General features: G+C 52.2%; 9 protein-coding genes across 9 annotated transcripts; 5 read left to right on the plus strand and 4 right to left on the minus strand.

Moving 5' to 3' along the window:
- Nucleotides 1-274: 274 nt before the first annotated feature.
- N7458_011789 (uncharacterized protein) lies at nt 275-1465 on the minus strand (the record flags this gene model as incomplete). Its single annotated transcript, XM_056915171.1, has 1 exon — nt 275-1465. One exon carries the CDS (start codon nt 1463-1465, stop codon nt 275-277), a length of 1191 nt encoding a protein of 396 aa, XP_056759925.1.
- A 753-nt stretch (nt 1466-2218) lies between these two features.
- Nucleotides 2219-2605, plus strand: N7458_011790 (uncharacterized protein; the record flags this gene model as incomplete). Its single annotated transcript, XM_056915172.1, has 3 exons — nt 2219-2323; nt 2386-2468; nt 2551-2605. 3 exons carry the CDS (start codon nt 2219-2221, stop codon nt 2603-2605), a joined length of 243 nt encoding a protein of 80 aa, XP_056759926.1.
- Nucleotides 2606-2800: 195 nt separating this feature from the next.
- Nucleotides 2801-4705, minus strand: N7458_011791 (alpha-N-arabinofuranosidase; the record flags this gene model as incomplete). Its single annotated transcript, XM_056915173.1, has 6 exons — nt 2801-3699; nt 3764-3863; nt 3916-4004; nt 4082-4209; nt 4267-4461; nt 4599-4705. 6 exons carry the CDS (start codon nt 4703-4705, stop codon nt 2801-2803), a joined length of 1518 nt encoding a protein of 505 aa, XP_056759927.1.
- Nucleotides 4706-5861: 1156 nt separating this feature from the next.
- Nucleotides 5862-7759, plus strand: N7458_011792 (sugar porter family MFS transporter; the record flags this gene model as incomplete). Its single annotated transcript, XM_056915174.1, has 7 exons — nt 5862-5888; nt 5953-5998; nt 6064-6139; nt 6193-6384; nt 6447-6690; nt 6758-7014; nt 7102-7759. The coding sequence occupies 7 exons, from the start codon at nt 5862-5864 to the stop codon at nt 7757-7759; spliced, it is 1500 nt and encodes a 499-aa protein (XP_056759928.1).
- A 132-nt stretch (nt 7760-7891) lies between these two features.
- Nucleotides 7892-8826, minus strand: N7458_011793 (PSME3-interacting protein; the record flags this gene model as incomplete). The annotated part of the gene is made up of 2 exons (XM_056915175.1): nt 7892-8454; nt 8661-8826. The coding sequence occupies 2 exons, from the start codon at nt 8824-8826 to the stop codon at nt 7892-7894; spliced, it is 729 nt and encodes a 242-aa protein (XP_056759929.1).
- A 981-nt stretch (nt 8827-9807) lies between these two features.
- gcy1 (putative glycerol dehydrogenase Gcy1) lies at nt 9808-10891 on the plus strand (the record flags this gene model as incomplete). The annotated part of the gene is made up of 3 exons (XM_056915176.1): nt 9808-9827; nt 9912-10289; nt 10396-10891. The coding sequence occupies 3 exons, from the start codon at nt 9808-9810 to the stop codon at nt 10889-10891; spliced, it is 894 nt and encodes a 297-aa protein (XP_056759930.1).
- A 540-nt stretch (nt 10892-11431) lies between these two features.
- On the minus strand, nt 11432-12517 carry N7458_011795 (2EXR domain-containing protein; the record flags this gene model as incomplete). Its single annotated transcript, XM_056915177.1, has 1 exon — nt 11432-12517. One exon carries the CDS (start codon nt 12515-12517, stop codon nt 11432-11434), a length of 1086 nt encoding a protein of 361 aa, XP_056759931.1.
- Nucleotides 12518-15053: 2536 nt separating this feature from the next.
- On the plus strand, nt 15054-16025 carry N7458_011796 (uncharacterized protein; the record flags this gene model as incomplete). The annotated part of the gene is made up of 1 exon (XM_056915178.1): nt 15054-16025. The coding sequence occupies one exon, from the start codon at nt 15054-15056 to the stop codon at nt 16023-16025; it is 972 nt and encodes a 323-aa protein (XP_056759932.1).
- A 605-nt stretch (nt 16026-16630) lies between these two features.
- On the plus strand, nt 16631-18079 carry N7458_011797 (uncharacterized protein; the record flags this gene model as incomplete). Its single annotated transcript, XM_056915179.1, has 2 exons — nt 16631-16683; nt 16771-18079. 2 exons carry the CDS (start codon nt 16631-16633, stop codon nt 18077-18079), a joined length of 1362 nt encoding a protein of 453 aa, XP_056759933.1.
- Between the last annotated feature and the right edge of the window lie 216 nt (nt 18080-18295).

The raw sequence follows: 18295 nt of genomic DNA on the forward strand, positions 1-18295 counted from the left end.
ATAATGAAGCGATTGTGCGAGTATCCTGAACCAAAATATATTTCCTCTGGACACTGATGGGCTTTTCAATAACAAAGAATAATGAGTGGCCTCGTCTACCGACAACCGCCTTGAGTGTCGAAAATATCCTCAATCGTGAACCCGTCCAATGCACAATATCCAAGAACCACTCCAAATCCGCCTCGCCATGCATACCGACACAATATACTTTATACTCATACTAGCCATAACACATGCTGAAGAGGCAAACCCTCAAAAACACATACCACTGTACTCAACTCTCCGAAGAACGGAACAAAGGCGACGGAGTCGACTGGATAGAAGGCAACTGGCCCGAACCACTAGACCCAGACTCCGCAGTTGGAGATACTGGAACGACCGTATTCTGCGATGACCGGCTCTGCGAGCGACGCTGATAACGTCTCAACCCCGTACTTTCAGCGTTGCTCAGCCGAACACCACCTCGCAGCGGACTCTGCGCCGACAGCCGACTTGAAGCTCGCGAGCCGTTTGACAGACGAGACCGATTATCTGGACTGGTCATGGAACTGTTGTTCTCGGTTGAACCGGTGGTTGTGGTCCAGACCTGCGATGATCGGGATGTTGGCGGTGCGGTGGATGGCTGTTCTTGAGTGATGGTGGAGGGGCAGTCCGTTGAACTGGTAATTGTGGTCCACAGCTGCGATGAAGACACTGATACTCGAGGTGATGCTCGGGGTGTTGCCGAGTTGGTAGATGCCGGCTTGGACGAGGAGTTTACCGAGGCGCTCTGTGAGGTCGGCATCGTCAACTCCGATGAAAGGAGACTTGGCCGTGTTCCATCCGTTGAGATGCGAGTCAGTGACTCCAGCTTGGTCTGGCTACTGCTCAAAGCGCCGTAGCTGTTGCGGGCCTTGTTCAGGCTAGGTCGCTCGGCTTCATCAACCACAAAGGTGATGGAGGGCGACCGGCTGCGACTGAACATGAAAGAGGTTCGTTCAAGCGGGACGTCCTTCATGAGGAAATCATCCAGGGTCTTGCTGGTATCTTCGCCGAGGGTAATCTCTGACTGCCCGAAGTCTTGGTTTTGGGTCAGCAGTTTGTGTTTTCTGCGTCGTCTGTGGTGTCGGAGGTACCAAATGGCGAGGAAGAGGAGGGCGGCGAAGGTGATGATGCCTAGGACTGTGGCTGCTGCGATGGAGGTCCTGCCATTGAAGACAGATGTGGAAGACCTGCTAGTAATGGCGGGAGTGCTAGTTGCCACGGACGAGGCTGCCATAGCTTTGGACGGTTCTCCATTCGGGGTATGGTCCTGTCGTTCATCTTGGTATCCTGATCCTGTGGACTCAAGTGAATCTGGTCTCTGCTGTGGTCGAATGCTCTTTGGGACCAACGTTCCTAGAGCATGATGAATCCAGTGGACAGTTGTCAAAGTATCTTGCATCCCTGTAGATGATGTGCTATGCTCCTTCAAGGACTGATCCATGGTTGCTGCTGTGGTCTGGCAAGGGCCTGCATAGACAACATCGGGAGCATCACAGGTTCTTTCTGCCGCTATGATTGGTGATCCGAACTGCATCAGCCTTGTGCTTCACATTAGGAAACAAAGGATAAGGTCTCAAGTGGAAGAAATTAGGGAATAAAAGTGGTCGTGACACTAACACTACAAGAGTGTTGGCTACCCTGGATGGAAGGGCGTTGCCCGAGTAGCCGCTCTAGATTTCGCTTCCATCGTAACTTCCTTCAGGTGAAGTCCATGAGGATAGCATGAGAAGTGTTCCCAAGAATTATTTTTGAGGCAGGAACATCCCTCCAGCGCTACGCAGAGCAAGCAGCTCCGCAAGTATGACGTGATACGAGTGCAGCTTGTTGCTCGGGGAATGAAGTATACAGTTACGCCACAGCCTCATTTTCGAGAACAAGAACGACCAAAACCAGAATCCAAGCACACGACACAGCACACCGAGATCTGTTGGACATACCCCGCTTAATGCCCCATACCTGAATCAATCTGTATATATACTCCCCAGGATTCTTACTGGCTCTTCCCATCCCAATCTCCCCAAACTGACTAATCTTTCTTCTCGGGCACCTACGTCATCGGCCAACCCGGCATATATAGTTGCCTGTGCACCTTGGCGTAGCATATTCTCTCTCTCTCTGTGCTGTACTTGACCAGATTCAAACACACTATCACATTCTACTTTTGTAATCATTCAGACTTTCATCGTTGACCATCATGCCTCTTGTTGTGCCTGGTATCAACTCCGAGATGGGCGACAAGTCCGAGTGGGTCAACAAGCTGATGGGAAAGAAGATCAGCGATGGTGGCAGTGATGAGCTGGTATGTACTCGGATTGAAAGACGATAAATGAGAAGCTTAACACTGACTCTGTGTACTGCTAGTCTTTTGCGAGGAAAGATCTTCCCAAGTCCCACCGTGTGCTGAAGCCCGATGATATGAAGACGATGGACCATAACCCGGATAGGTATGCTAGAGAAACGCCCACAAACATTGAGAGGGAGCTATGGGAACACATCTTTCTGACAGAATGTTATTTAATGCTTCAGGCTGAATGTCCACCTTGACCACGACGGTACCGTCCGAGATGTGACCTACGGTTAGAGATAGACTTGTGCCCATCGATCACGTCCATACGATCTATATCTAAAGCATGATTCCTGTTAGTAGTCAACACAGCTATCCTCACTCTTAACCTAATTTAATCCGTGTATACTTCTCTCATGAAACACATGTATTGGAACCATCTCAATCTATACCGAAGAACCTCTATAAAAACTCCAAAGCCCCAAAATCCCCTTACTCAGCCTTCCATCTCATCAATGTAATCGACAACTTAGGGAATGCATAAAGCCCCTGCCCATCCCACTTCGACTCCGCAATAGCAACCTCCTCCTTGCCCTTCATATTCGTCGCCGCAACCCCCTCCCCAGTAACAGTAAACACCTCGACCTGCCCCGACACCCCCTCAACCTTAGTCTCAAACGACTTCTCCTCATGAATATTCACCACGGCAAGATTCGCAAACCCATCCTCCCCAACCGAAGCACTAACATCCAACCAAGGCGTCTGCACCGCACTCCTCAACCAAACTGGGGCCGTCTCTCCCTCGTACGTCCCACACGAAACATGCGCACTAACAGTCCACCCACGCATAAACCGCGAAAACAAATACAACGGCCACCACGTCGTCTGCTTGACAATACCCTCGGGGGTAGTCATCAGCGGGGAAATCACATTCACGCTCTGTGCGATACACGCCATGCCCAGATCGCGACTCTTCCGGACAAACACGTTCAGCCAGACTGCGACGGCGAGCGCGTCGGAGAGCGTGTAGCTTTCTTCAGCGCCGAGGCTGCCCTCGGCGCGGATGGGATCCCAGACGTTCCATTCGTCGAAGCAGATTGTTGGACGGGGCTGCGAGGGGGGAACCTTGTTTTCGATGCGGGCGAGGTCGATGAGCGAAGAGGTGATTTCGATGGCGCGTTCGGCGGCGAGAGGGGCTGTGGCGTTGGGGAGGTGCTCGTTTGAGGAGGTGTAGAGGTGGATGCTGTGCATGTCGATGAGAGGCACTGCGCTGGTGGAGAGGGCGGAGTGCGCCGGGAGGAGGCATTGATTTAGGGTGTAGTAGTCCCAAGTTGCGGTGCCGTCTTGGCCGCAGAGGATAAGGATGAGGCTGGGGTCGAGGAGTTTGAGGGCTGTCAAGGGAGTGGGAATAAGTATTTGAAAAGAGATGGGGAGGGTTGTATAGATGAGGGTTACCTTTGGCCCACTGCACTGCCCTGTGCGCATATGCTTCCTTGGTCATTTGTTCGACCTGCCATGGGCCCCATACCTCGTTTCCGAGGGCCCAGTATTTGACCTGTTGCATTGATGAGTGGGTGTTTCCTGATGTATGAACGGGGACGACATACGTTGTATGGCTCTTCGCGGCCATTCTTGCGGCGCATGTTGGCATAGTATGTGTTGCCAGTGCCATTGCAGTATTCCACCCACGCAAGAGCTGCAGAGTCATATATAAGTTACGAATGTTTCCCAAAAGGTGTCTCGAAGTAAGTAGGTTTGAGTCAAGCAGCATACCTTCATCCAGCGTGCCAGTGCCAAAGTTGAAGCACAGATAGGGCTCGGTGCCGAGTTCCTCACACCACTTCATGAACTCATCTGTTCCAAACTCGTTTGTCTCTGTGCCTAGCCAGGCAAGTTCGGGACTAGTCATAGCTGTCAGTTTGTTTCATTCCGCCTGTACTTCTTCCGGATTATATTACCGCGAGGGCCGCTGATCCTTAGGACCGACACCATCCAGCCAGTGATAGGTAGCACAGAAGTTGCCTCCGGGATACCGGACGACAGGGATATCGAGTTCCTTCAGTGCACCGAGGACATCCTTTCGGAAGCCATTCTCGTCAGACAGCGGGTTACCGGGGTCATAGATGCCGCCGTAGATGCATCGGCCCATGTGTCTAACAAGAAAATATTAGTCCATTGTTCAGTGACCAGGATGAGTATTAGTTCCAGCAGAGTATAGCAAGCAGTAAGCAGTAGTACAAGCAGTACTACTTGCTATAGCATCTGTTGAATGACAAGGAACATTACTCACTCAGTAAAGCCAGCATAGATATTCGGGTTGATCTTCGAGACGCGGCGGGAAGGATGAACCGCAATGACCGGGGTCTCATGGTCCTCGAGCTTAGTGAAGGAAGTCATGGTGATTCGCTAAAGCTATCCCAGGACAAGACAATCCCTTGAAGAATTGGGTCAACTTAGTTCAGATCCTTTTTTACTTTGGAGAGACAAAAAAAAGTCCGTTCAGTACTGCAGTCCCGTTTTACAAGACGACTCGGGTGGCTTTCACTTATAGAACACCAGTGCAACCGAGATCCATTGAGCTAGAGCCCGAATCCAAGGCCAGGTTAAGCCAAGCCAAGGAAACGAAAACAGCCGATCGCTTGCAACGGTTAATAGCGAGGGGAAAAACAATTAACCAAACTTACTTTAATCGTAGCCGAAGGAATGAAGGTTATGGTTAAAAACGGGGAAAAAAACGAAATAAAGCGGGATGACCAAACCGGAGAGCGAATAGCAAATAGCAAATGACTAGCTAAGCTAACCAGTGAAAAAAAAGGAATCCAGATCCAGTTCTCATTCAGGAACTCAGGTCCCAATTTATCTCGCGTCCTTCTTCTCGTAGTCCTGGAAATGGTAAATCTCCTGCGGGGCAGAGTCTCGACCCCATCTTGCTAAGGACAAGGGACCCGCTTAAAGCCACGCCTAACGTGTGTACGGCCGAGTGGCTATCCCCAAAACATGCCTCGCGTGTGTCACTAGGCCAATGACTCGATTATGCAGGACAGGCATCTCAATGGCCGAACTGGGGCGGGGCGGTATTTCCCATCAATCATGGTCCGAGATCGCCGGTTATCGCTGTCGGAGTTGGAGATGTGGGCGTGGACTATGTCCCCACACGGGGATGATTTACGGAAAAGCCGAGTTAGCGAGGCCCGCCCCAGTTCTTTGGGGAGAGGGTCTTGATGACTCTGGTTGGTTAGAAACTTAAGTGGTTGGAGGAGGGTTTTAGTTGGGGGAGGGCGTTGGCCACGCGATGGATCATTATGGTGGCTTACAAGGCAAGATTTCCTCCGAAGCTACGAGCTAGGATCCAAGAGTACAGTACGGAGTAGTCATGGGCGAGCGGGACGGTAGTATATGTAGACTTACTTCCCTCCTTCATGGCCGGGTTTGAGCTTTGTGGAGATCCCCAGAGTGTTTGATTCCCCCGTGGGTCTTCTTTGAATTTTCATTTGAGTTGGCGGAGTTCTTTTGAGCTATTCGACTATTTAGTGCTACGAGCAAGTCGTTCGTCATGCGTCTCTCGCCGTCGTGGTACCAGGTACGATCCATATTGTACACAAGTGTTATTCTTCGATGAAAAGGTCAATCTAATTGGGATCTAGTTCCTGGTCGGCGTGTTCGCCTCGCTCGGTTCATTCCTCTATGGATGTATGTATTTCCATGCGATCTCAACTTGATCACTTGATTTGAACCTTTATACTAACATGACCAAGATGATCTCGGTGTGATTGCAGAGGTCATTGTGTGTGACTCGTTTGTTTCCAAATTTGCCGCCAACTCTACCCAAAGGTCAGAACCAACTATATCTTGGTACTTAATTCACATGCTCATTATTCCTACAGTGGCCTGGTTGTCTCCATGTTTACTTGCGGTGCCTTCTTCGGTGCCTGCTGCGCTGGCCCCAGCGGTGACTACCTGGGTCGACGTAAGACCATCTCCTTGGGTTGTCTGTTGTTCTGTCTGGGAGGTTCTCTCCAGACCGGTGCCCGGACTTTGCCCTATCTCTACAGCGGCCGATTCTTTGCTGGATTCGGGTATGTCTTTCTTTCTATCTCAGCACGTAAGGTGGAATGAGTATAACTAATTGGTTCCAAAGTGTCGGTTTCCTGACCATGGTGATCCCCTTGTACCAGGCTGAGATCTGCCACCCCAAGATCCGTGGCCGAGTTACTGCGCTGCAGCAGTTCATGCTCGGTGTTGGAGCTCTGTGCGCTTCGTGGATCTCCTACGGCACTTATATTGGTTTCGATTCCGGCAACAATGCCCAATGGCAGCTCCCTCTGGGTATCCAGATGATTCCTGCTGTGTGCTTGGGCCTGCTGATCACAGTTTTCCCCGAGGTATGCATAAATGGCTTTCTTGTATACTGTATGCTTGATAACGATAACCCTCTCTAACAACTCTTAGTCTCCCCGTTGGTTGATTGACCACAACCGCCCAGATGAGGGTCTCAAGACTCTTGCTAAGCTGCACGCTCACGGAAACGAGCTTGATCCCTGGGTGCAGGCCGAATACGCCCAGATCCAGGAGAGCATCACCTTTGAACATGAGAACGAGGCCAAGTCCTACGCCGAGCTGTTCCAGAACCGGTCTTCTTTCCGCCGACTCTTCCTCTGCTGTGCTATTCAAGCTTCTGTGCAAATGACCGGTGTCTCTGCCATCCAGTAAGAGCATCCCCCCTCCATCCCATCCCATCCCATCCCATCCCAATCCTAATCCTCCTTGTTTAAACGCCATCTAACACGCTCCAGATACTACTCTGTCGACATCTACAAGCAAATCGGCATCTCCGGCGAAGCCACCCTCCGGTACCAAGCCATCAACTCCATCATCGCCCTTGTCGCCCAATTCCTCTGCATCCTCTTCATCGACCGCTTCGGCCGTCGCTGGACCCTCATCGGCGGCAACCTCGGCAACTGCGTAACCTTCATCATCGCGACAATCCTGCTAGCCAAGTTCCCGCCCACAACCATCAACAGCGGCGCCCACTGGGGCTTCATCATCATGACCTGGCTCTACAACTTCTCCTTTTCGGCGACCTGCGGTCCGCTCTCGTGGATTATCCCGGCCGAAGTCTTCGATACTCGGACTCGGTCGAAGGGTGTTTCTATCGCGACGGGTATCTCGTTTGCGTTTAACACGATGATTGGCCAGGTTACCCCGATTGCGATGGAGAATATCAAGTATCGGTATTACTATCTGTTTGTGATTTGTAACTTCACGAACGCGGTCTTCTTTTACTTCTTGTTGCCTGAGACTAAGCAGGTGCCGCTGGAGGAGATGAATTATATGTTCTCGCATGCGCCGTGGTTCGTGCCTGGCAGTAAGAAGGAGGATTATTTGCCGCATGATTTGGAGAGGAAGGTTGAGGAGCAGGAGGTTAAGCAGAATGTGGTGCATTATGATTAGATGAGGGTGGGTTTGATGGGAGGGAGAGTCTTGACTTGGGATTGGGTTGGAGAAGGGGATGAGAAGATAATGTTGGAGTTGGGTTGATTGATGTGTGAAATAAGAATGTTGCTTTTTGAAACATGTTTTAATTCATTCTGAATCGGAGTCTGATCCATATCCAACCAGTCCTAGTGAGGCAGATGCTGGTTTTGCTGCCTGCTTAGTAGTGTCTGTCCTACTCTTGTCCGTCCTGGACTGTGCCGGTGTTCCCGATGCACTCGTAACAGCATTTCCAGCCGTTTTTGAGTCCTGCGTACCCGTTGAAGATGTGGGCGCAGGCTTAGCAGCTACTATCTCAGTCTTCTCCGTACCCTTTGTCGCCTCCTCCGTCACAGAAGCTTTACGCTTCTTCCCCGGAAGCAACAAATCCTTCCCCTTCTCCCTCCTCCTCTTCCTCGCCGAAATCGCCCAATCCTCCTCCTCCACCGGCGCAGGCGTCACATCCGACGAGGCCGACCCTAACATCGCTTTCTCCGCCTCCTCGCGCTGTTTCCGGAAGACCTCCAGTTGATCGGCCGTATCCTTCTTCACGGCCTCTTCCTGCGCGCGAGTCGACTCCAGCACCGAATCCAGGAAATCCACCTCGTCTTCATCGAGTGCGCGGAATTGGTTCTTCAATCGTATTTTCTCTTCGAATTGTTCTTGTTTCGCCACTGGTAATCGCGGAGGTCATCCTGACATGTTAGCCACGCGTGCCCTGTTCTCGGTTCATTTGGCTTCGGGGGGAGCCATCGAGCATATAGTATGGTCTACCAAGACCCGGTAGCTACAGGCGATGGCGCCACCACGAGTAATGCAGTTTGTAGCGAGGGAAGGGAGAGAGACAGAGGAAAAGGCGATGAGTTCGGGCTCTGCTCACTTTTATTCTGCTGTAGCACCTCGAAAAGACTCTTCCCATCCTTCTGCTGGCCAGCCTCGGCCTTCCGCTGCCGCTCCTCCTCCAATTCTTTCTGCGCTCTTACCCAGGCATCGTCACGCTCAATGGGCTCCTCGTTCGTGCCGGCTGACACGAAACCGGAGGACATGATGAAAGGCTAGAGATCGAGCCGGGGAAATTCCTGGGGGGGAGGCGTGTAGGTGTGTGGGGTATCTGATCTGCACCGGTGCAGTATATTTCCCGAGGGATGGAGCTTGGGGCTCTGGGGCGTGAGCTTGAGCTTGAGCTTGACCTTGGAGCTCGGGTATAATGCAATGCGTGAGGCGCTCGGGGAACGTCGCGTCAAACAAAATTATCCGCGGGTCCAGGGCGGGGGTTGGCGGGGAGTCTCGTGGGTTCGGGGAGGAGGAATTGGACCGAGCGGATTCGGCGGAGAGGGCGGATTTTCCGAGACAAGCAAGGAGAGAGTTGGAGGCTGTGAACCGTGTTGGGACGGAGGGTGAGGTGTGGACTGTGGACTCTGATCAGGGTGAGAGGGTCAGGCCAATTGGGCTTGGCAGGATCGAGTGGATGGGGTCCCTGCATTTACCCGAACTTTGGGTGGATTTGGGGGATTGTTTCATGAGAGAGGGACTGCTGGTCAGTACCGTAGAAGTCCAGTCGTCTACTACTCGGAGTACTTCCATCCCTAGACACGTGGACCATTGCCTCAGGCCACGTACTGATTGGTAATCCATCATCCCAGGATTCTCCATAACCTGGAACTCCAGTGCCACGTTCACAGCCATAATCACCTTCCTACCCTGTTCTAACCGTTCTAGAACCCCGCCTAAGACCCGTGCCTGATTCGTTCCGCACACGACAGAAGCATCCAGAAGGGGAAAAGCCGGGGCCCCACTCTGATACAGAGCATGGCTTTGATTTGACGCGATGGCTGTGTTTCCTCTCCGATCTGCCCCTCCACTGCGACATCATCGCGGCTTGGACCTGCCCACTTTACCACCGCTCCTATTGACTTGCTGGCCATGCTTATAAAAGACCCTCTGCCAGTCAATCGACCGATGGATCTTGCTACCTCTTCCCTTCAACCCCTCCCTCCAATTTCCCATTCCCGCTTACTACCGCCATAATGTCCGGCGAACACACCAAGTAAGCCATCGCTCTCTCTCTCTTCCACCTCTATACTCCCCGCACACGCGATCTAATAATTTCCCCCTCTTCTTCTTCTCCCAGGAAGACCTACACCCTCAACACTGGTGACAAGATCCCCGCCATCGGCTTGGGAACTTGGCAATCCAAGCCCAATGAGGTCCGTGAGGCTGTCAAGAACGCCTTGCTAAAGGGCTACCGCCACATTGACACAGCCCTGGCCTACGGCAACGAAGCCGAGGTCGGTGCTGGCATTCGCGACTCCGGCGTGCCCCGCGACCAGATCTGGCTCACCACCAAGCTCGACAACACCTGGCACCACCAGGTTGAGAAGGGCATTGCCTCCTCTCTCAAGGATCTGGGTGTTGACTATGTCGACCTGTACCTGATGCACTGGCCCAGCTCGACCGACCCCGAGGATAAGTCCAAGCACCTGCCTGACTGGAACTTTATCAAGACCTGGTGAGTACCTTCATCCTTCAAAGAGGCACACCGATCTATATCGGAACCTCTCCAACGCAGAGATCGCAGGGAAAGGCAAATTTAACTAACCATCCTCCTTCTCCAGGCAAGAAATGCAAAAACTCCCCGCAACAGGCAAAGTCCGCAACATTGGCGTCTCCAACTTTGGCATCAAAAACCTCGAAATCCTCCTCAACGACCCCTCCACCAAAATCATCCCCGCCGTCAACCAAATCGAACTCCACCCCAACAACCCCTCCCCCAAGCTAGTCGCCTATAACACCTCCAAGGGCATCCACTCCACAGGCTACTCCTGCCTGGGCTCCACCAACTCCCCGCTCTACAAGGACCCGACTCTGCTGGGGCTGGCGGAGAAGAAGGGCAAGACGCCGCAGCAGGTGTTGCTGGTGTGGGGTCTTCACAAGGGGTGGAGTGTGATTCCCAAGTCTGTGAGTAAGGCGCGGATTGATGCCAACTTTGAGATTGATGGGTGGAAGTTGAGTGAGGAGGAGGTGAAGCAGTTGGATGGATTGAAGGATCGGTTTAAGGTTTGTGGGGATGCGTGGTTGCCTGTTAAGGTGTTCTTTGGGGATGATGAGTAGACTGGATACAAAAGGATGTTGGCATGGTTACGATGCTTTGATGAGATAGGATTTAGACTTTAAAATTGAAAGATTTCACTATGGGATTTTGCTGGTGAAGGTGTTGTATTTCGTTAAGTCTTGTTAGTATCGATGACGGGAGGCGGGAGGCAGAGATAGTAGTGGAGGAAGCGGAGTAAGGATAGAAGCAGAGGAGGTAAGAAATTAATAATTAAGAAAGAAATCCCAAGGATGCAATAGATGTAGAAGTAGAAGTAGAAGAAGCGGGAAGCGGAGGAAGGACGAAGTAGAGGGTCTTCACTCATTGCCCTCGTCAAGTGTACAAATAGCTCTTACTAGCTATAGCTCTTCATTAAATCAGGTTGTACCACATAACTGTCAAACTCCCGCATAGAGAGCATACCCTATTCTGTGAGCTCTGACAACACAACAAAGTGCTGGTGCTTTTCAGAAACCCCACCAGATAATACGTCCGCATTTGCACATACATGGCAGCGGACAAGTCTCGGCCAAGAGGACGTCGAAAATACTGACTTCCATTCATCTCCATCCAGCTCGATAATGCCCTCTCGGCCTCCCCCGTCGCGGCAGAGTCCTTGGAATCCAGCACCGCTTGATACACGGCCGAATCATGATTCTCGGATAAAACCTCGGTGCCCGTGCCAGTTTCTCCTTCACCCACGGATGTTTCTCGTTATACGAGAAATGCACTTCATTCGACATGTTGAAGCACGTGTCGTATTTGTACGAACACGGCCGAAGCGGATTAAACGTATTCCCATCCTTGCCCGGTTCTCGTGGGCCCAGCCAGACTCGCTCGGGATGCGAGATAGCCGTATACTCGGCCTCGCTGGCGTGGTTCCATTCCTGGTAGATCCAGCGGGTCATCGTGTCGCGAGTCCAGTTTTGGATTCTTTTCTGGAACGTTGGCGTGAGCAATTGATCAAAGAAATCCAGCGTCTCGGGTAATTGTTGACTAGACGTCAACGCCAGCTGGTGGAACTTCTTCAACGTCTGCGTATCCATCGGATCAACCGGTTGAATATATTCTTCCCCTAGATGACCAAACAAGCCCGAAAGAAGCAACTCCTTCCTGCTCAAATGAATCATCACCGGATCCTCCAAACAGACAAAACACTCCTCCAATCGCGCCAAATTCGTCCAGTCAAACGTCCCACTGACCAAGTGCAACGCACTCCGCAACCGCGCCTCAGCAATCATCGCCCGCCCATACATCCCGGCCCAATGAAACATGTACACATCCGGATCATCCAACGACCAAAATATCACCCCCTCCAGGCCCGGACACCAATACTGCGCCACAATATCCGTGCTCGCATCCGACCACATGCTCTCGATGTAATCGGGGACATTAGTGTCGTCTTCGCGGAATAGCACTCGGCCTGTTTCATGCGCTACCGCGCGGGATTCCCGACATACCCGCGTGATAACTGGCGATCTCCAGCTTTCGCGCGACGCCCAGCCTGTCCCGCGACAGTGCGAGGATTCGTACACTAGGCAGGGAAGCATGGTGTCGAAGACGCGGGTTTTCGGGAGACATTCTTTCCAGATTAGCCGGCGCAGTTCGGGGGGTAAGTGTGGGAATAGAGGGAAGGTTGTGGCCATAACTGGCGGGGGAAGGGAATTGAAGGAGACCCGAGTCCGACAAGAGGGGGACTAATCCAACTCCAAATTCCGATTCTACTTCCAATTCTTGAGAGCGCATCTCGGGGTGTCTTCTATATACAGAAGACAATCGAGAAGAAAAATTCACGTATACTGCACGTATAGTGTATAACCAGAGCTTCGACTTCGGCTCTCGCCACCCGAGACAGAAAAGTAGACGAACCTTACCGGTTCAGGGTAGATAAAGGATCCATTTTGCAGGGTGATCATGCACCACGGCCATCAAAATGGTCAAACTACAGCAGTCGCGCTGGATAGCGAGTGGCGAAACCGGTAGTTATAGGAGTTCTCCCTCGGCCTAGATTCCTCGATTTCCTTCGGTTGGTAAGACACGGGCTCGCCAAGGCCGAGCGCTAGATCCCGGATATCAACGCCGACCATAGAATTCGGTCGGGAGGGGGATAATTTTTTTCGCGCTAGGCATTGCTGAGGCATTGCTGAGGGGCGAGAAGGGACAGCTGACCAGGATGGGATTTTCGAAAGGGCGTGATTGACAGCATTTACTTGACTGGATGTGTTTTTTTTCGTTTGTGTCTTGGATTTCCGAGGACTCGCTACCGATAGAGGTAGTAAGACATGTAGTTAGTGACATCCTGATGGACGCCTGCAAGTACCGAAGCCGATCTGTCCAATCCACGTGGATCCAGTAGACCGAGCTTTGGCCGAGTTGGTAACACGGCTGGCCAGTGAGGGCTACAGGAGAGGAGAGGATTATGATTTGTATGGCTTTAGCATGTACTAGTATATACCATACCAGTTCAATGCAAGAACCGCAATGCCAAGAAGTCAACCCTGCCTGGAATCGATCTGACTGCCGAGTTTCCGAGAATAATATGGGGAAGAACAGTATAGTACTACTGTAGGGCATGTTCTCAAGCTCAAGTTCATTCGACAAACGAGAAGACGGGGGTGCGACCGTGGAGTTTCCAGCTTTCCACCCATTGCCCAATAACCAAGCTTTTCCCCTTTCCAGGCAAGGTTTTGCTATTTGCCTTAGCGGATGTGGGGTGGGGAAGGAGGGGGACCACTTGCTGTAAGGTTCAAACTTCCAGGCGAGTCTGCTCTTCTGGGGAAAGGCTGGAGGTGGAAAGCCAATTTGCACATGACTCGTGGTGTCTCGCCTGGGGTGGCTGACAACGCGCGGACAGACACAATCTCATCACATCCTCGTTTGCAACAAGAGGCGTCGCGGACACGCGGAGTCTCGGGAGTCACACAAAGGGGCCTTCCCAAGGCCGCAGCCACAAGGGCTATTGTTTCATAGTCTCGTGTCTGACAGACAAAGAGATGGCCTTTTTTCCCCGGACGACCACGAGCAGATGGATGAGATCGAGGAGGAACCCGCCCAGTGCCCACTAGCCTTGTAGGGTCGAGAGTCTCGACTCTCGACTGTCGACTGCCAAGGCGATTGCTCATGCCAGGAAATGCTGGGGTAAGATCACTGAGATGGGTCTTGACCTTGACTCTTGACTACTCCCGGCCCTGGAGAGAAGTTAGAATGGAGCCTTGTACAGTCAGGCATTCCTATTGGGCCCAATGCCCGACTTCCGTGCCAGGGGAATCCATTTGCATCACGGACCCTTTCGGCTATGCGGAGCAGAAAAAAGAACGGTCCAACTCTTGAACTGACCGAGTCCGCTTTGATTCTCGGTTGCTTGGACGTGCCAAACTTTGTTAGTGCGCGCCGACTGGCCGACCAACGGACTAACCGAGTCTAGTGTGTGGTTGGGAAATCCCCAGACTGTGGGAGGCATCGCTTATTAATTTAAACGGAGGCCCGTGGTTCGCGGGCTCGCGGGTTCGCGGGGGGCCAACACGTTTTGGGTGGCCACAGGTCGGGGGGTTCCGTTAAACGCCATTTCGGACGGGCAGCCAGTTAGAAAGCCCTCGGCGGACTGGAGCGGGGTTGACTCTTTTGGCATGGGAGTCCCCGAAAGTAAAAAGGAGCGAGGCGGGAGATTAGTATTGAGGCGAGAAGGACGATATTCGGACTGGTTACACGGAATCTGACAGGAAAAGAGAGAGAAAGTCAGAGATTTCGAAAGCTCCATCACTGTCTAGGAAAAGGTGTGGGGGGGGAACAAAAAGGCAAAGATTGATTTCTCATCCTCGTCGGACTCGGGAGTTTATGGTTTTGATGGTCGATTTCTGTGCTGACCCTATTCGCTCTTTTTGCTCTTTTTCGTCTTTCCCCAGTCCCCAGTCCCCAGTCCCCAGTCCCTAGGGCCCCAGAGACTTAACATTCACCTCTTCGCGCCTCTGTGGATTTTCCACGTCCTCTCCATCAGTCAGAACCCTTCTTCTTCCTCCTCCTCCTCCTCCTCCTCTTATTCTTATTCTTTCTTTTCCCCTTCTGTCCCTTCCCCAGATCTCCATGTCGGCCGCTGCATAATCGACTCGTCGCATCTCATGAGCACAATCGCATACTGGCATTCGGCCTTGATCGGATCCGACCGTCCAGGGTGCGCTGCTCGCCATGGCCGCTGACAGCGCTCCACTTGCCGAGAATGGCCACGGCTCCTATTCTGGGCAACAACTCGTGCTGATCCTCAGCATCGTGACCTTGCTCGGCCTCGCCATCTACAACTCCATCGAGCTGGTCGTCCTCATTCTCTGTACATTCAAACACTGGCGCGGCCTCTACTTCTGGAGTTTGCTGCTGAGCGGCTTGCTCGGCGTGGTGCCACAGGCGATCAGCTTCCTACTAAAGGATATGGCCCTGGCGCCACTATGGTTTTCACTGACTCTCTCCACGATCGGCTGGTATTTCATGGTCACCGGCCAGGCAGTCGTGCTTTACTCTCGTCTCAATCTCCTGGTCACTGATACCAGAGTCCTCAACCGCGTCTTGATCATGATCATCACCAATGCAATTATTCTCCACGTGCCCACGACCATCCTCACTTATGGTTCTAATTTCGTCAACACAAATAATGCCGTCTGGCAACACGCCTACGACATCATGGAGCGCATCGAGCTAGTCGGCTTCTCCGTGCAAGAGATGATCATCTCTTACCTCTACGTCGTGCAGGTCATCCGAAACCTGACTATCGTCCCCCAAGGATCTCGCATTCACAAGGCCCATCGCAAAACCCTCCACTACGTCCTCGCCATCAACATCTTTCTCATCCTCCTGGACGTGGTCCTCCTCGTCATGGAATTTACCAATCGCTACACCATCCAAACGGCCCTAAAGTCACTGGTCTACAGCATCAAGCTGAAGCTTGAATTTGCGGTTCTCAACCGCCTCATTTGTCTTGTCAGGCCGGAGCAAGTCACTTCAGACGACTACTGGCAACCCTCACCAAGTCCGAGTCCAAGGACCCAGAATGGTCTGGGCCATGAGTTGACGGACTTTGGGGGCTTTTCTCGAGTCGAGTCTTGTGATACGGTGCAACTGAGGAATCCTAGGTCACAGGTGATCAGGATTAATAAGGCGTTTGAATAATGGCGTTCGAATAATGGCGTTCCGGTGTGTTGATATGGGAACTGACGATGTATTTGAGAAAATAATGATACGACTTGATGTCTACCCTTTTAGTGAATACCCATGGATTGAATCCTCGTGGAATGTACTGATACGTGATATGTGATATGAATCATCTTCTATCGACCCTTCCAGTAGTTGGATAAGAGTTAATTAGCACTAAAGGAACATGACGTGAGAAGATCTCGTGTCGCGTGTCAACTCAGAATTGTCTTGTCGCCTAGGAAAACGCTGGTCCTCGTGCTGTTAGGCTCTACGGTTGACCTCTAAATGTAGTTTATATCATCAGACTCCCTCTTTTCGCTCGACGAGATCTCTACATTCAAGTCACTCTCACTTCATTCCCACGTTCTCCCCGTACATCTTATACTGCTGATCCAGGTGGAGCCCACCAGCCACTCCGCCAATCATGCGGGGTCACATGTGTGGCAAATCGCCAATGCACCGCCACTGGGGTAGCCTGCCTGAGGCGTCATGATAAGCCCCAACTCCTCCGTCATCAGGCATCTCTCTTTCATCCCTCCTCACGCACTCCCAGCGTATCCATCCATCTCCTACCCATCAGTATGGCGCCTGCCAATGGGCACCTGCTGCTCCCCAAAATTTGGAGAGCAGCAAGGTACGTTGATCAGCCCCCTCTACACCCTCCCATGCCGATACCGATCTGAGTCACTCGCTGACAAGCCCGTGTTACAACTGACTATAGGTTCGCCTACGAGAAGGCTGCTAAGGCTATAAGAGCCAAACTCCCAGAACCCACACAACATCCTTCACTACGATATCAGCCTGTTTACGCTCGTGTCAATGCTCGCCAGCCTATCAACCGCGCCGCTGCTATCCGACAAGCCCGTAGCCGCTACTTCTCTACCCGTGCGGCTGGTGCCTTTGTCTCAGCCGTTCGATCCGGTATCCAGGCCGATGTCAATGCTTACAGGACGACTCGGGTTGCTTCGAATCTCAGCAAGATTACTACTCGTGCTCCATTTGCGTCTACGCTTCGTCCAAACTTGACCGGGGGAACGCTTGGTCGTACTGCGGGTGGATATACCATCGGCGCTGGGCGGTTCGGTGGTGCCCGGTATTTCTCCCATGGGCCTGCTGCCCCGGCTCAGGTTATTCAGAATGTTTCCCAGGGCGTGCGGGCGTTCTTCTTGTCGGGTCAGAAAGTGCGTTTCGATGGAATTGATCCGCATACCGGTGAGAAGCGGTACAAGGCTGTTAGTGTCTTGCAGGACCAGGCTGGTCGTAAGATGACTGCTGTCCCTCGCAAAGCTTCCGGGTCGAGCCTTGACTTCCAGCTTTCGCCTACTATCACCGCCTTTGGTGCTTTCAGCGCTTTGAATAAGCAGACTGGCTCCGAGGCTGTTCAAACTTTGAACTCGGATGGCCTTATGGACCTGCTTTCTGCCGACTTTGCCCGGGCTCTGAAGGAGTTTGCTATCGTGGTGAATGACCTGAAGCGTCTGTCGACGTTGGGCGATCTGCCAATCTCTCTGCACAATCGCTCGACGATTCGAGTACGATTCCCAGGTTGCGATGCAGAGACCGTCGAACGTCTATGCGACGAAGTTGGAATTCAACGAGGCCGAATCACCCAAGACGAAGACTTTAATCTTCGAACCGGCGCTGACCTGGCTCTCCTGTTCCCCTTCGCCCCCAGCGTAGCCGCCTCCTCGGAGACAGAGTATCTCTTTGAGAAGCCATCTAATCCACCTACCCACCCATCCAACGACATTGACTGGCACGGCATGCTCACGCCCGAATTCGGCAGCCCCTTCACCGGAGACTCGGGCCATGACTCCGGCCACGCAATCAGTTTCGAGGATAAAGAGCTGTTTGGCAGTAACCCGTGGACATCCTCGCACTCTGCTTACTCGAGCATTAACATCAGCGAGCTCGGCGATAGACCATTCTTCCCGGAAATCTCTAGCGCTGGTCAGCCGGAGCCTACGCCGGAGTATGACGTCGAGGGGATCTACAAGTTCCTGGCTGAATGTGATCGGGCTCGTCGTTGAGTTGGTCCACGCTTGGACTTGAGTGTGGCTTTTTAGTTTCATTTTTGTGATTGTTTTGCATTTATTTTTTACTTGGCTTTACTTGTACTACTTTGATTCAGGCTAGGCCGGACCCCCTTGATGATTGCGCGATACCACTCCACTCACTTGAATTTTTCCTTTTTCCCTTTCTCTATATCAGTTTGAATACTGTTCACCATGGCAAACCCATACAGA

Source organism: Penicillium daleae (assembly GCF_028827525.1).
Source record: "Penicillium daleae strain IBT 16125 chromosome Unknown utg000009l_segment0_segment0, whole genome shotgun sequence".
In the NCBI taxonomy this organism is placed as follows: domain Eukaryota; kingdom Fungi; phylum Ascomycota; class Eurotiomycetes; order Eurotiales; family Aspergillaceae; genus Penicillium; species Penicillium daleae.